Below are 15,435 nucleotides of genomic sequence, written 5' to 3' on the forward strand. Positions count from 1 at the left end.
CTCTTTAACTTCCTTCTGGACATTTCCTCTTCCCTTGACCTTTATTAGTCTGTTACCTTGGTTTTCTCCTTTCTTCTCTGACTTCTCTTTCCCACTTCTCGCTCTGAAAATAGTGTGGCTCTGGCTGGCTGTTCATTTCTATGTTCTAATTGTGAATTACCCCCAATTTCCAAAGTAAAATCTTCAACACTCTGCTCTTCTCTCACTATATGCATTTGCTGGGAGATAGCATATACTCTTATTGAAATTATACCCAGTGGTTTTTAACTGATTCAAATTGAATTTTAATTCCAACTCCTATTGGATAACTCAAGTTTATAAACTGAGACTCAATTACTAAATTACAATCCTGAATTCCTGATCATATATCCCAGACGTTTCCACTTGGATACCTTACTATAGCTGCAAACTCAGGACATTTAAAACCAAAGTTATTATTGTCCCACTGTCATTGATGATGGCATTATCTTTATCCCACGCACCCAAACTCTGGAAATGGAATAACTTTTGGTTCCCACCTTCCCACAATTTCTACCTCCAATTCAGTCAGCAAGATCAAGTTTCTTCCCAGGCAAAACCTTGCATCCACCTTCCTTCCTATGCCAGTTACAAAAACCTTAATTCCCTCCCTTACAGCTTGAGCTGTCACAGTTACTTCTTAACTCATCTTCACACTTTCTTTTTCTTTTTAAAGATTTATATATTTGTGCATACAAGAACTGGGGTACAGGCCAGAGAAGCAGGGGGTAAGAGGATTCACCAGACAGAGTGGGGAGCAGAACAGGCAGATCCACTGAAATACACTGCTAAGGGGAGCAGCAGGTGGAACAGGAGAGGTCTGCTGCACCATGTGGGTTTCTCCCTGGTCTGCTGGGGCATGCTGCAGTGGCTGGAGATAGCTTGAAAGCGCTGTCCTTAACCCTTGCGCCACCAGGGAGGCCCCACACTTTCTTTTTCTATTCAAATCCATCGGGCATAACTCTGCCCAATTAATCTTACCAAAATGCAGTTTTTGCTTTATCTCATACGCAAAACAACTTCAGTGGATTCCCTAGAAAAAATCCAAACTCCTTAGCCATGTGCTTAAGAGTTTTCTCATTCTTAGTTGGACCTTAATTTTCCATTGCCCTAAAAGTTGAGGCTTCTAAAGATGACTTCCAGGTTCATTCAAGCTTGTACAAATGGACGTCATTGAAAATTCTTTAAAATTATGACTTCTTCCTCGTATATCTGTACCCAATGCTGCTTTTGCATTTCTCAGTCATGATTATGGTATCTTGGATTAAACTTATAAAAATAAATCAAAAAAAGAGAAAGAACTTTTCTCAAGTGGCTGGCAACACAAAAGAAAAGAGGATTATATTATTATTAGTTGCTTATATTTCATATAATATTTTCACATAATTAGGATCTCTGTCTATCTGTAGATACTTACTTAAGAACATGTAACTAGGTCTCAAAAAGAAAATGGGTAATGAAGTGAGAGCTGAAATAAAGGCATGATGAGGGAGAAAAAAAATGAGGTAGGAGAGAATAGAAATTGATTACATCCAAATCTATTGTCAGTTTTCACAATTAATGAGGATATTTGGTGAGTGAGTGAGTCTACAAGGAGAGGGAAACAGTTGAGGTCATAAGATGTATGTTAGCTGGGAATTCATAATACAGAGAATTATCAAAGAGCTAAAATCTAACTAAATTCACACCAAATACCAAATCAATCATAGTTGTTATAACTCATTGTATAAGAATGTAAATTTTTTCCAACTAAATATGACAAATGGAACAGCCACTCTTGTGTAATGACTAGCCCACAAATGCCAGCACTGAGTGTTCTTATGACCCTTTTTTCTCCTAGAATTAGATCAGACACAATTAGATCAAACCCACGAAAAGCAGGTGTCTGGCGAGCTCTTAAAACTTAGCTTTTTACCATGTTGAATTTGTATGCACTTTCAGGATTGGATTTAGCAGAAAAGATGCAAACCTGATAATTGCACAGCTTATTTTTACACCAAGATAGACACAAGTGGGCTAGTTGGGGAACTGAACTTAGGGCATCGCACGACACATGAGAGACTATGAAATAATTCCATTCAAGTTATTCCTACTTTTTAGCTCTCTTGCTCTTACATACCTTCAGAATAATCATTTTCAGGTTGCTGTTGATTCCTCAGTTGCTGAAAAGTTTTTAAATTCCAGAACCATTCCTTTTAGACTTCTCTAGAACTGATCCTAGAACGTACTCCCCATTACTCTGTTTTTATTTGTTCGTTTTGCTTTGCTGCTCCTTTTCCGGGGAGAATGCTATAGAAAACTTACTCTTGGTAAGATAGCCTCAGTTATTAGGTGAAATGTCACAGATAAAGGTTGTGTGTATGCGTCACATACCTGTTTAGTGGCCTTGACTGCCACCTTCAACAATGAAACAAAACAGCTTTTTTTCCTATGCCATTCCTCATCTAGACTCATCTGGCTGGATGACAAAAGGAGAGGCTATTAGCAAAACATCACTTAGGAAAGGCCTATAAGGGTGTTAATTTGGGAAGGATAAAAGCTTTTTTTTTAATTTTTAGATACCTTGCCTTTCCTTTTTCACTTTCACAGTTTTTAATGAAAGTTGTATATAAAATTCCTTTATGCCTGCTCAATTATTTCTTCATTGTATTTTCCCTTTTCTTTTCCTCCTAGGTGAGATTTGGCTTTGTGTGCTGGGATTTTTTTGTGGTCTTGGTCCAAGTTTAGCCAGTGATGACCGCTTGTCTGGGTGAATGCCCACCTGGCTGGGTGTGCCATCTCCCGCTGCACTCAGCTGGTGGAGATGACATGTGTCTTCCTGTAAGCCTGCATTGCCTTGCCAATTTGCTGCCTTTTGTAGTGTCCTCGTACAACCTGACTTCATCATCCTTGAGAATGGGTATGGATGGAGTATTGTCATTTTAGCTCAGCTCTGGGAAGAGGGGAAGATGTAATCTTTCTGCAAATGTGGGAAGGTGTGCCAAAATGCCTTGACAGTGCTTACAGAAGGCGCAGAAGGACTGAACGTCATTTTGGCTGCTGGCCCTTCAGTGATGGCCGTAACAGGAGGAGGCAGATACCTCACCTTGAGGTCAGATCACTGTGCTAGCCTCCTGCTTTTACTCCCTTTCTCTCTCTGCTAGGCCCTCCAGGTTTAAACCCCCCACCAGAGAACAAAACAGAGCAGATTTAGGGCAGATGAACTAACAAGCTCCACCAGAAAAGGCGAAACTCTGAAAGTGGGAAGCAGAATAGTATAAAAGAACAATAAAAGAACAAGGCAGGGCCACCGATGTGGGTTGAAGTTGGGGAAGAAAATGTAGGTCCAAGGGGAAAGTATTTCTCTGCCAACCACAGGGTGGGAGATCTGAGTTCCCTGGAGGTGGCAGCAACAGGAAAAATCAGAAGAGTGACTGACAGAATAAAGACCAGAGGCCAGCATCCCTCTTGTGTCTTGAGAGGTTGGAATGTATGAGAAATCAGATTCCATGTGACCTGTTGAGCCATTCGTAAGCTCATAAGGTCCTTAGTCTCTACTACCCTTTTCGTTTCTGGGAAGGAAAACAGAACTGAGGTCCTCAGGGTTGAGTCATTTGTAAGTTCTTCTCATTGACTAGTAAAGGAATTACAGTAAATCCTAAATTTACGGTCTTAGATAGGTTCTTGGAAGCTGCAACTTTAAGGGAAATAACTTATAAAGAAGGCAGGTCCTTGCATAACATCATTTCCTTCAACTTTGAATTGTTTTATTCTCATCAATCTTATAATGAAATGAACAAATTGATGTTGTGTGATGACCCATTAAACTAATCAATGAGCTAAGGTCCCTCTCGAAAGAGAACAAAAGGAAAGCTCAAGACAACATCTTTGCACTGGAGGATGGTATTACTGTAACACAGAAGACAAGCGTAAGTCACATTGTGGAGTAGGAAAATCAAATACGGGTCCTCCATCTTAGGGGGGAGAGGAACATCAAGATGGGCTGTCTCCAGAGTGTCTCAAGGTAGCTCAATACCTTAAAGTGGCAGGTCAGGTGAATTTCAAACCTCCACCAGGATGGAGAAAGCATGAATGCAAAGAAACAGAATTATAAGCTCTGGCCTGCAAATCCAGTCAACAAGAGCAACTACTCTTAATATTGGGGGACAAGACTGAACTGGCCCTGAGTAAATACATCATCATCTCCTACTATCCAGGCAAACTTACACAGCTTCGTTGTAGTCCAGTAGTCACATAAGTGTGTAGGTGGGGAAGCGACTGCTAATAAACCAAGAGATTCAACTTCAGATACATAAAATGTGAGGAAATGACAAGAAATGTGTTACAAATGTCATTCAAATAATTGGAAACATGGAACTGGATAGTGTCTAGTGAAAGTGGGGAGATAGAGTTGGGAGAATTAGCTTTAAAGAGAATGGGATATGTTTATTCTAGTGATAGTTGCAAACAATTGCATCTTAATGTAACAAAAGTCAGGAAATGCTGATAAATATGTTCAAGTGAGAAACTGACTCATATTAATGAATAATTTCAATTGAACTGACGTTTGTCCACCTGCTGTGCAGGGCTCTTGTGTTCAGGATGCTTGGTTAGTATCGTTAACTATAAATAAATATAGAACTAAGGGGCCTTCCACTAAGGGGCCTCCCTGGTGGTGCAAGGGGTAGAGTCTCAGCACTATGAAGCTATCCACAGTCACTGCAGCAAGAGTTCGATCCCCTGCCAGGGAGCTACCCAGACCTGTCTTGCCCGCTAGACCTGTCTTGCCCACTGCTCCCCTCAGCAGTGTATTTCAGTAGATCTGCCTGTTCTGCTCCTGCCTCTGTCTCTGGTGAATCCTCTCACCCCCCATACCTCTGGCCTATACCCCAGTTCTTGTATGCATATATAAATAAATCTTTAAAAAATATATAGAACTAGGATATAACTAGATCTTTCTACAGAAAAATATATCCAGATCTTCCCTGGACTGTGTATGGATAAGTCTCCAGAAGTTACTTCAGTACCAATGTTATTTCTAGTGTATTATAAACCAATATTAGACCCTCACCTTCAGAACTGAATATTTCCTTTCTATCAGGGTTTATTGAATCCTTCCTATTTAATAAATGTGTCTTTGAATTTCAGAAACACAGTATTTGCTTTTTTTACAAAAATACCTCATCCCCAAGAAACAAACTTCACCCTTTTTTGCTTTGTATTATTTAAATGGAATCCAATGACACTAAAGGAATATTTCAAATGTAGATTTTTTTAAAAAATAAAAAATAATGCATATTCATTGGAGAAAATTTAGGATACAGAGAAGCAAAATAAGATGACAAAAATCACCTACAATCCCACTACCCAGAGATTATTATTCTTAGTATTTTATAATGTTACCTTTTCATCTTTTATATATGAGTGTGATAAAGATGGGGTCACACTGTATATAGGATTTTATAACTTACACTTTAAAATTTTTTTTAATTTATTTAATTTCTTCATTATGTTACTTTTAATTGAGGTAACAGTTTACAATGTATATGGTGTAGGGGTATAGATTCATACTTTTTCAGATTATAAATTGCTCTTTTTAGCTTATCAATTCATTTTCTTCTATATTTTATTATTTTTAAAAGATTTATTTTATTTATTTATGCATACAAGAATTGGGGTCCAGACCAGAGGCGTGGGGGTGAGAGAAGTCACCAGAGACAAAATGGAGGCAGAACAGGCAGATCGACCAAAGTATACTGCTAAGGGAAGCAACGGGAGAGACAGGGGAGGTCTGCTGCGCCATGTGGGTCAGCTCCCTGGCAGGGGATTGAACTCATGCCGTAGTGGCTGGCCACAGCTTTATAGCGCTGAGACTTTAACCCCGGTGGCAGTAGGGAGGCCCCTCTTCTATCTTATTTTTAATGGTGGCAGATTATCCCATTGCATAAGGTATAATATAAGTCACTTAACATATCCCTTTCTATTATTTTAAATGTAAGTTGCAGCCAATCTTTCTAAACAATACTACAATAGGTAGTCAAAATCTATATAAATATCTTTCACAATTTCCTTCAGAAGATATCTTGGGTGGTCAAACCTATTTTAAAGCTTTTTGATCCATATTACCAAATATATATCAGAAATGGTATAAAGTTACAATAACAATGCATAAGACTGCATATTTCTGAAATCTGTCCAACACTAGGATTATAGTGTTTTAAATATGGGTCCATACAAATAGGTAAAGTGGTGTTACAGGTATTTTTGTAAATTGTACTTCTATCTGCAATTTCTTAACTCTAAAACATTTTAGAAGATACATTATAATCAAATATGTGAAGCTGTTTTCATATTTCTGCATTCCCAGTTTTTATATAAATACGCAGACAACCAAGGAGCTCATATTTGCATATTCAGCACATTACCTGACATTTAGGCTATATTTGCATATTCAGCACATTACCTGATACAAGGCTCTTTTTACACACAATTCATACTTACACGCACACTTCCTAAATGAAGATGCTGAACTACCTCCGATGTAGAAAAGAGAAAGTATATCTAAAGAATTTTAAGAATAAAGACACGCAGCAAAATGGCCAGAGTTTACTATCTAAGCAAGCCTAAACCCTTATTTAATATAATGACTGAAATATATATATCTATATCATGAAAGCACAGTCAGTTGCTGTAATTGGCCAGAATGGATATCTATTTCTTTGCAAATTGCAATCTACCTGATAGACAATCCACTAATGGAAGAGGATGGCCTTCCTTACACTTGGGGGATGGAAAGAACAATGAACGACACTTGTTAATGTGTCCCAGCACTGTCCAGATCAGTGGTGGCCAAACCCTGAGGGTTCACCCCAGCAGATGAAGGCCTCACACCATGACAATGGAGGCCCTGAAATCACCCTATTCATCAAGCAACTTTCTGACAATAGCAAGTTCCTCATTCTCCAAACTAGAGAACATGCTTGCCTTTAATGTAACTTCTTTTTTTTTTTTGAAGGATTTTATTTATTTTTTTAATATTTATTTATTTATTTATTTATTTATTTATTTATGCAAGCACTGGGGTACAGTCAGAAGTGCAGGAGGGTGAGAGAATTCACCAGAGCCAGAGCAGGGAGCAGAGCAGGCAGACTGATGAAGTACACTGCTGAGGGGAGCAGCAGGCGCGGCAGGAGAGGTCTGTGCACCATGTGGGACCCTCGCCCAGTGGCCGGGGATTGAACAGGCACTGCAGAGGCTGTGGGCACCTTCACAAGCCAGCACTCAACCGCTGTGCCACCAGGGAGGCCCTCAATGTAACTTCTACCTTGTCTGGTAGGGATTTTTCTCCCTGAAAAATAAATTGGCAATTTTTTTTTTCCTGGTGAATTTCTTATGCATTTGCCTGCTCCTGACCAACTCTGAGCCTACTGAAAAAATTAAATTTTCAGACCAGCAAAGTTAAAGTCAAGAGCCTGGATGTGGTGATCCAAAATAGATGGGACCCCAAGGGTTGACCTCACTCAGTGTGCACTGTGGCCACAATAGCTATCACATGTGCTGAACCTTGACAAAACTCACAGAGGTGACTAGAAAAAATTAAGATCTAGCTACAGGCAACAGAATGGATGGATTTTATAATCATAATGCAGAGGGAGAGAAGGAAGACAAAAAAAGAAATCACTTATGTAGAATTTAAAAACAGGTAAAATTAATTCTGGTAGTTTAGTGATATAGATCACGTGTGTGTGTGTGTATGTGTGTGTATGTGTGTGTGTGCATATACATATATATGTATATGTATATTTATGTGTGTGTGTCTTGAAGCTACTCAGACATACAAAGAAAGAATAATCTCAGGGAAGTGTTTAGCTATAGTCTGGTGGGGTTTAGGGGAAGTTGTGATTCAAAAGGACACCCAAAGGATTTCTAGGGCACTATTCTAATTTTGATTTGAGTGTTGCTTACGTGGTGCCTGCTTTATTACTAATTGCTAAATTGTATGTGTGTGTTTAAAGCACTTTTTGTGTATATGTTGTAGTACACAATTTTTTTTTTTAAGTTTAAAGTGCTGAGAACAATGGATGAATTAGAAGCCATGGAGTGGGAAAGAGAAGGGAAAGAGGCTTTATTTCAAGTTCAAGTTGCACCACCTGGGACCTGCATGACCTTAGGTAAATTCTTCTGTTCCTCATGTTTACTACATGCCAAACGCTGCCAGTGGCTGAGGATGCCAAGATAAGCAGAACTCAATATAAGCCTTCCTTTTGTGGGAAAGCAGAAATGAATCAAATAATCACACAAGTAAATGTCGTATGGGAACTATCATAAGTGCTATGAATACCTTATGAAGATACAGCAGGGGAGAGGGGAGACAAAATTAAAAAAAAAATGACAGAGTAGGGCCTCCCTGGTGGCCTAGGGGTTAAGTCTCAGCACTATCACCACTATGGACTAAGTTCGATCACCGGCCAGGGAGCTGACCCACATGGCACAGCAGACCTCTCCTGTCTTGCCTGCTGCTCCCCTCAGCAGTGTATTTCAGTCAATCTGCCTGTTCTGCTCCCCCTTCTGCCTCTGGTGAATCCTCTCACCCCCACACCTCTGGCCTATACCCCAGTTCTTCTACATAAAAATAAAGTAAAATAAAATAATCTAAAAAAAAAATGACCAGGGGCCTCCCTTGTGGTGCAAGGTTTAAAGTCTCAGTGCTATCAAGCTATTACCAGTCACTGTAGCATGTGTTCGATCTTTGGCCAGGGAGCTACCCATATGGTGCAGCAGACCACTCCTGTCTTGCCTGCTGCTCCCCTCAGCAGTGTGTTTCAGTAGATCCACCTGTTCTGCTCCCCACTCTGTCTCTGGTGAATCCTCTCACCCCCCTGCATCTCTGGCCTGTACCCCAGCTCTTGTATGCATAAATAAATAAAATAAATCTTAAAAAAAATGACAGAGGAGAACTTAAAATAGGAAATTTGATTGTTCAGGGAGGTCGGGGAGGGTCTCTGGAGAGTCACCAACAAATTGAGGTCCAAAGAACTGAGAAGTTTTGACTAGGAAAAGAGGACTCTGAGGGAATATATTCAAGGCAGAGGAAACAGCATGTGTGGAAAAGTCTGTGGCAGAGGAAGACTGGAAGGCCTTGGCAACTGCAAGGAGATGGGGTTCTGTTTGTGAAGAGCTTTAGCGGCGAGCCCGGCACACAGCTCTTTGGGGAAGCTATTGTAGAAGGTAGATGAACAGAAAATGTATGTGAGGAAATGCAGGTTGAAAATAATCATGGAAATTTTTCAGGCTCAGAAATAAAATTAATATCACAAAGTACTATTTTAAATAAATGAGAAAAAATAAAAGATGTTATGATATAGTACAGGATCCATTTCTTGGGTAAAATAAAGATATTTTCTTCTTGGAATTGTAGTGAGTAAGACCATCTATGACAAGCCACTTAAATTGCGTAGTATTTGGTAAACAGTCAAAAATGTATCGATTATTACCTTTTATAATTATTAAATTAAGACTGACAGGTGGTAACAAGATGCTAAGTTCAGATAGTTCAGATATTGCCATTAGAAAAACATTTTTGGAAATACATTTGGCAGTACCTTACCAACTAGAGCTATTATTCTTTGACCCAGTAACAACACTTTTGGGGATCTAGTCTCAGGATATAACCCAAAAGAAGGGAAAAAAACACATGGACAAACACTTATTGTAGTGTTATCATGAAAAATTAGAAATAATCTACATATCCAACAACAAAGAGGTTATTAAATTATTTGGGTGCTTACTATATGTCAGGCTTTATATATATATATATATGTATATACACACATGCACATGCACATACATATATAAACAATGCAATACGGCAAAGTGAAATATTATTTGTTGCCATTGTTTAGAGACTTTGTTCAAGGTGACAGGATGAATAATAAGCAGAACCTAAATTCAAACCCAGATTTATATGACTTCAATGTTGTTACAAGTACAGATGGTTAAGATGGCCTGAAAATCAAAGTTCAGTTCCACCACTTATTATGGGGTGCTAAAGGTTAGTCAACTAACCTTTCTGTGTCTCAGTTCCCTTATCTATGAAATAGAATAATAATAGTACCTGCCTCAATGGATTAAATGAGTTGACACAAAAGTACTTGAAAAGTTGCTATAAGAGGCATAGAAGTACGAACCATCCAAAGCCATTAACACAGATTTTAATCAAGATAATGTATAATTTTGGTGTAATGGTAAATGAAAATATGAAATTGCATCTCTGCTATAATAATCTAAAAGGTATTGCATACATGGACAAGAACTGGAATTTCTGCAGACAAAAAACTGTACTTATTGAGGTGTTGGTAGTATAGTGAATTTGTTTTCATTTATAGTAATGATGTTTTATAAGAACAAGAACAATAAGGTATAGCTTTGAAAAACTATAACTTTAAGAAATTTCCAGTAGAGTAGTTGCACGCTATTGTTTCTGCTGTATAGAAACTGTCCTAACTGGGGACTTACCCTCACACTAGGCTATTTGAAGGGCTCACAGTTAGTGGCTGAAGCAAGGTACTATTGCATAAAGATTAATTTTGCAGACTCTGAAATAATAATAGATCCTGGTTAAATTTCATGTGGATGGCTGCACAACTCAGTGAACATAAGCCAGTTACTAACCTCCCAGAGCTTCGGCTTCCTCCAAGTCAAAGGTCTTAGATACCTCCTGCAGGTTTTTTGTTTTAGCTTTTTTTTTTTTTTTGAGTGATAAATAAGAGAATATGACACTTCCTTGACTTCTGCCCAAGACTATCACAATTATGATTAAATATTCAATAGAGTAATTAGTTGTTTCATATCTGCCCCTTGGAGACATCCTCTAATGTCTCAGAAGATTAGCTCCACCAGAGGGTGGAGTATCGCCCACACTAGCATGATGTTTCATACATAGCAAGCGCTCAAGACAGAGAATGAAGGCATGACATCTTGCAGGAGTGGACAGTGATGGTTTCAACTTCAGAAAGGATGTTGGCACAGGAGAAGACCCGAGCAGCACCCCTGGGCTCCCCTGCCACAGCAGGACAACTGCCCCTGCCCCCAGGTACCAGCCAAGGGGGAGGTGGGGACTGAACTCGGAGGCATGACCGGCACAGGGCTGGATGCAGAGCGTCTGTCTGGAAATAGATGGACCCAGTTGTCCAAACCAGGAACATCAAATCCTGGGAGGATAAGGGTTAAGGTGGAATGTGGAATGTGGCACGTGGGGTGGAGAGCCCTCCATGCAAACCTCAGTAGTTACCTGGGCTAAGCAGGCGCCCCAGCCCCTCTCACCACTACCTCAACTCACCCAGAACTACACTTTCTGGTGTCTCACTTGAAACTTTGGGTGGGGGTCAGGTCAAGACCATTTTTCCGCTGGAGGACATGAGTCAGTGAACAGTGAGGTTCCACTTAATCACCACCCAAGAACAAGGTCCTAAAAATCAGCAGCTAAAAAAGCAAGGAAGTGATTAATATAAAAATCAGGATAATGAGTGTTCCTTGGGCAGGATGGCTGGGGGTGGTGTGGGGGGCTGGAAAATGCTGGAGGGAACAGCGCCCGTCCCGGATCTGACATGGTCTATTCCTCGTGGCTGCTTTTCAACTTTAACCTCACACATCCCCCCACCTTCCCCGTGTGTATTATGTTCACAATTTTAAATAGCTGAAAAACAAATTACAAACCATAACAGGTTTTCAAATGGGGTCTGGGAGTAGGGAAGGAGACCAGATTTTTATTTTTAAAATATCAATTGGGTATTGAATGGAAAATTGATTGCCAATGTGGCAAGGCCAGCCACAGAGAAAACAGAAGGTCAGGTGCTGCTAGAATTACTATAGATAATGACTGAGCTAAGAAAAGGCAAAATATTAGTGATGGCATCTACATTTTTTTTTTTAAACAACCAAAATAAAAGAGAGGCTGAGACTGGCCCCTTGGTTCACTCCATGCATGGGACACATGTGGCCCAGGAGTTATTGTCCGGGGACAGGCACGTAGCTAAAAAGACACATGGACCCTGGGCCTTCTCACCTCCCTGGTAATAACTTCACCCATCCAGAGCTCAGGCTTCTGGGCCAGTGGTATAGAAACATGTTTATTAACTATTATCCCAGTTAAGCTGACATTAGGGTTTCGGCCATAACATGTAATCATCAATAATAACATGAATCACGCAAGGCTTTTCAGTGTTTGCACATCTACTATCTGGTCCCAGAATGTTAGTCACATAGGGGAGACATTCTCACTTTGTTCACTGCTGTAACCTCAGAGCCTAGAACCAAGTGTGGACTATAGTAGGTACTCAATAACTATTATTAAATATCACATTTGATTGGTATTATTATTGAGAGTGAATCATCGCAGTGATCCCATGAGAACAGAAGGGTAGGACTTACTACTCCCATTGTAGATATTAGGAGACAGACACTGCAGGAGATCAAGGAACATGCCAAATAGTTGATAACTTGCTCAACAGTCATGATTTAATTTCAGGTTTTCTGCTTCAATTCTCTTGCTTTTCACACTTCGTCACAGATGAAGGGCTAAGGTCTGAAGTTTTTAGAGGTCTGAAACTCCGGATGGGAGTGTTCCAAAATATCGGATGGCACGCTCAGACAGCCTGTGTCACGGGTGCCAGGGTGTAGTGTGAGCAGGGCCTACCCAGAGCCCCTGCACCTGGAACCATGGAGCAATCAGAACTGGGTGACCCCAGGCTGCTCTGTTCTTGTATTTCATGTCCCTTGCTTGTCTCTACTCCCCATTCTTGCTATTCCTCTTCTCCAAGCAAGAGAAGGCTAAGGGAACCCCATTATTGCAAAAATTTATTTTAATTTTTTTCTTAGGGAAAAAAAAAAAGAAAAAACCACGAAATGTGGCAGCAGATGGTGTTGGGGCTGTTCAAGAGCCTTTGTCACCCAAATGAAATCCCACCCGTAGGCTGAAAATGCAATGTTCCGTGAGACGTCAGTTTGTTCACTTTCTTCTTAATATTAACTAAAATGAATAATTTGAAGCATAAGCCACAACTCTGATACCTGGGAACTCCAGATGCTAATTAACATTATACACCTGGATCACACTTAAGACACGTGGAATTATGCGTGTCTAACATGGACCCCCTCATCAAACCATAAGAACTAGCAAACAAAACACTAAAAAAAGGGATTTTGGAGAGAATCTCTAAAATACACACAAACCACTTAGCAGAGTCAAACTTTTAGGTCCCTTTCCTCCCTTTTGCCCTGTAAGGTCTTATACTCACGTTATCCCAAAAGCAATTTGGTCGAGGAGAGCGAACCATCCTGGCTAAGTAGTGTAGGTAACAAGACTGTCACACATAGGACTCACCAGAAATTCATTGCCAAACTCCTCTTTGTTAATTTTCTTGTTCTGGGCCCTGTCCAGGTACTTTTGCAGGATTTCTCTCTGGTCCATGCTGCAGGGCAAGCGTGATGGTCTGTAAATGGGGTGAGGAAGGCATGTCAGATGTGTGCCATGGCCCAGACACCCCGAAAGCCTCCACTGCAACCTGAGCAGAGAGCGGGGAAGGTTGTGGTTTACTGACTTCATCACAAGCCCTATAGGAAATTAGTACGTAACCGCCTCTGTGGTCACACAACAAAGCCATCATCTCACTCCTGGGCCCTAGTGCCTTCCTCTTAGCAAGGGAACCGGTTACAATTTAGGTTTTTAACAAACAAGAGGCTACCCGGAACACAACATGTGGTCTGCTCAGTTCTGAGGCTGTTCCTCTCCAGCATGCTTAAGCAAATTCGCCATTTTTTTTGTTTCCTAGAGGAAACACAGAACCACAGAACTCTAGATAGGCCCTGCCTCTCCCCATGTCCCTAATGAGCACAAAGGTCCATTGATATTTCTGTTTTCTTCTGTCCCACATAAATTCTGCAAAGTGCAGGCGGCCCAGAAAGGGGGGTGACCCTATTTCTAGTCAGCCACCTTCTGCTGTGTTGCCCTCCCAAGTTTCTCGTCCACGTGGTGAGTGGCGAACATCTGTCCATCGGAGGCGTTGCTTTCATTCAGAACTTTTCAGTCTGCTGTGTGGACCTTAAACTCTCTTTTAGATGAAACAAAGTCAGGTGCTTCTGCAGTCTGTCTCTCCAGGGCTGGGGAAATGCCAACCTCCATTAAGGGAAGTGCTGATTTCAGGGGCTGCCCACCTTTCTCTACTTTTTGAGCTCCACTTGGATGCCAATACTGAGAGCTTTGATCTTGATAGGATCCAGGAGCACAGTGGTCCTGTGAGGCGCCCCTCACCAGGTAGTTGGTACAATACCCCTGTCTGTAATAAGCCACTGAGCAAGTCAACCCTTGCTGGCAAGAGTGTAATTTTTCAGGGCAGAAAGCTTGCAGAACTATTTCTAGAGACAGCATTTCTTCTCTGCAGCCAATGCCTTCAACTTGCCATTGCTTTGGGAAGCCACGCTGTGCACGTGGCATTTTGATGCAGACAGGCAGGCTGTTTTAAAAAAAGCTCACCTGCATCTCCTCCTGCATCAATAGGAGCAATGGGTGCACCTCCTCAGTGGGTCCAAACCAACCCAAGAGGGTCTTTTTTGGTGTGATAACAGGCAAAAATCAGTAGATCACCTCTGTGTGAGGACAGGTCAAGAAATAATATGCTGAAATTAGTCTGAAATAATCCTAAGGAAAAGAAGAAAATGCCTTGTTAGAACTTCCTCTATTTAAGGTATTAACATTATTCAAACTTCCTTTAGGAAATCTTGATTCTGAACATTATTAAGTTGCAGCCACTTCATGAAGCCCTGCAAATAATAAAGGAGAGGTCATTGAAATATGCTGCTTATAGGCAAGTAAAGCCCATAGGGAATTTCAATCCCAACACACATAAATTTAAATGAACCATAATTCTTCAATGATAATTACTGAGAATAGGATAGTATTGTTCAAATGATTGCCATTGAGCATTAAAAGAAAATTTCTAGCTGCTCTAAATAGTACAACCTTTAGTTTGTCTACTTTAAGACATATAAAATATGGGAACACTTAAACAAATGCAAAGCTGCAAGGTCACATTAACAGAAACTAAGTGAAAAAAGATATATACTATCACTGAAGACACAGATGCAATAAAGAATCAGTTGTGTAAGTGCTGGGATTAGGGTGCTTTTTAAAATTACCACGCCATTTTTTAATTAGAAAAAAATCCCCACAAAAAACATTAATTTGGGAACCAATTTATTGAGTACCCACTAAATGCTAAGCACGAAGGTCCCGAGTATACAATCGTGAACAAGGCAGAATATGGTGGAAAACAGCCTTAACTAGTTCATAAAATCTCTCAGAGCTAAAGATATAAACTTAACTGAAACATTCAAACCAACTTGCTTCTGAGCAGAGTGGCAGAGCACAACCCTAAAAGGATA

General features: G+C 40.4%; 1 protein-coding gene across 1 annotated transcript in view; it reads right to left on the bottom strand.

Moving 5' to 3' along the window:
• The window catches only part of PTPN22 (protein tyrosine phosphatase non-receptor type 22), a 43,625-nt gene extending 29,089 nt beyond the window's left edge, over window positions 1–14,536 (bottom strand). Inside the window, exons 1-2 of the mRNA XM_037498608.2 lie at window positions 14,528–14,536; window positions 13,379–13,487 (exon numbers count right to left, since the gene is read on the bottom strand). Coding sequence (XP_037354505.1) covers window positions 13,379–13,465 — 87 coding nt within the window. The 5' untranslated portion in view covers window positions 13,466–13,487; window positions 14,528–14,536. The remainder of the gene's footprint in view (window positions 1–13,378; window positions 13,488–14,527) is intronic.
• Window positions 14,537–15,435: the final 899 nt, after the last annotated feature.

This window comes from Talpa occidentalis, unplaced genomic scaffold (assembly GCF_014898055.3).
Source record: "Talpa occidentalis isolate TD23 unplaced genomic scaffold, MPIMG_talOcc4v2.1 talOcc4.9, whole genome shotgun sequence".
Classification (NCBI taxonomy): Eukaryota; Metazoa; Chordata; class Mammalia; order Eulipotyphla; family Talpidae; genus Talpa; species Talpa occidentalis.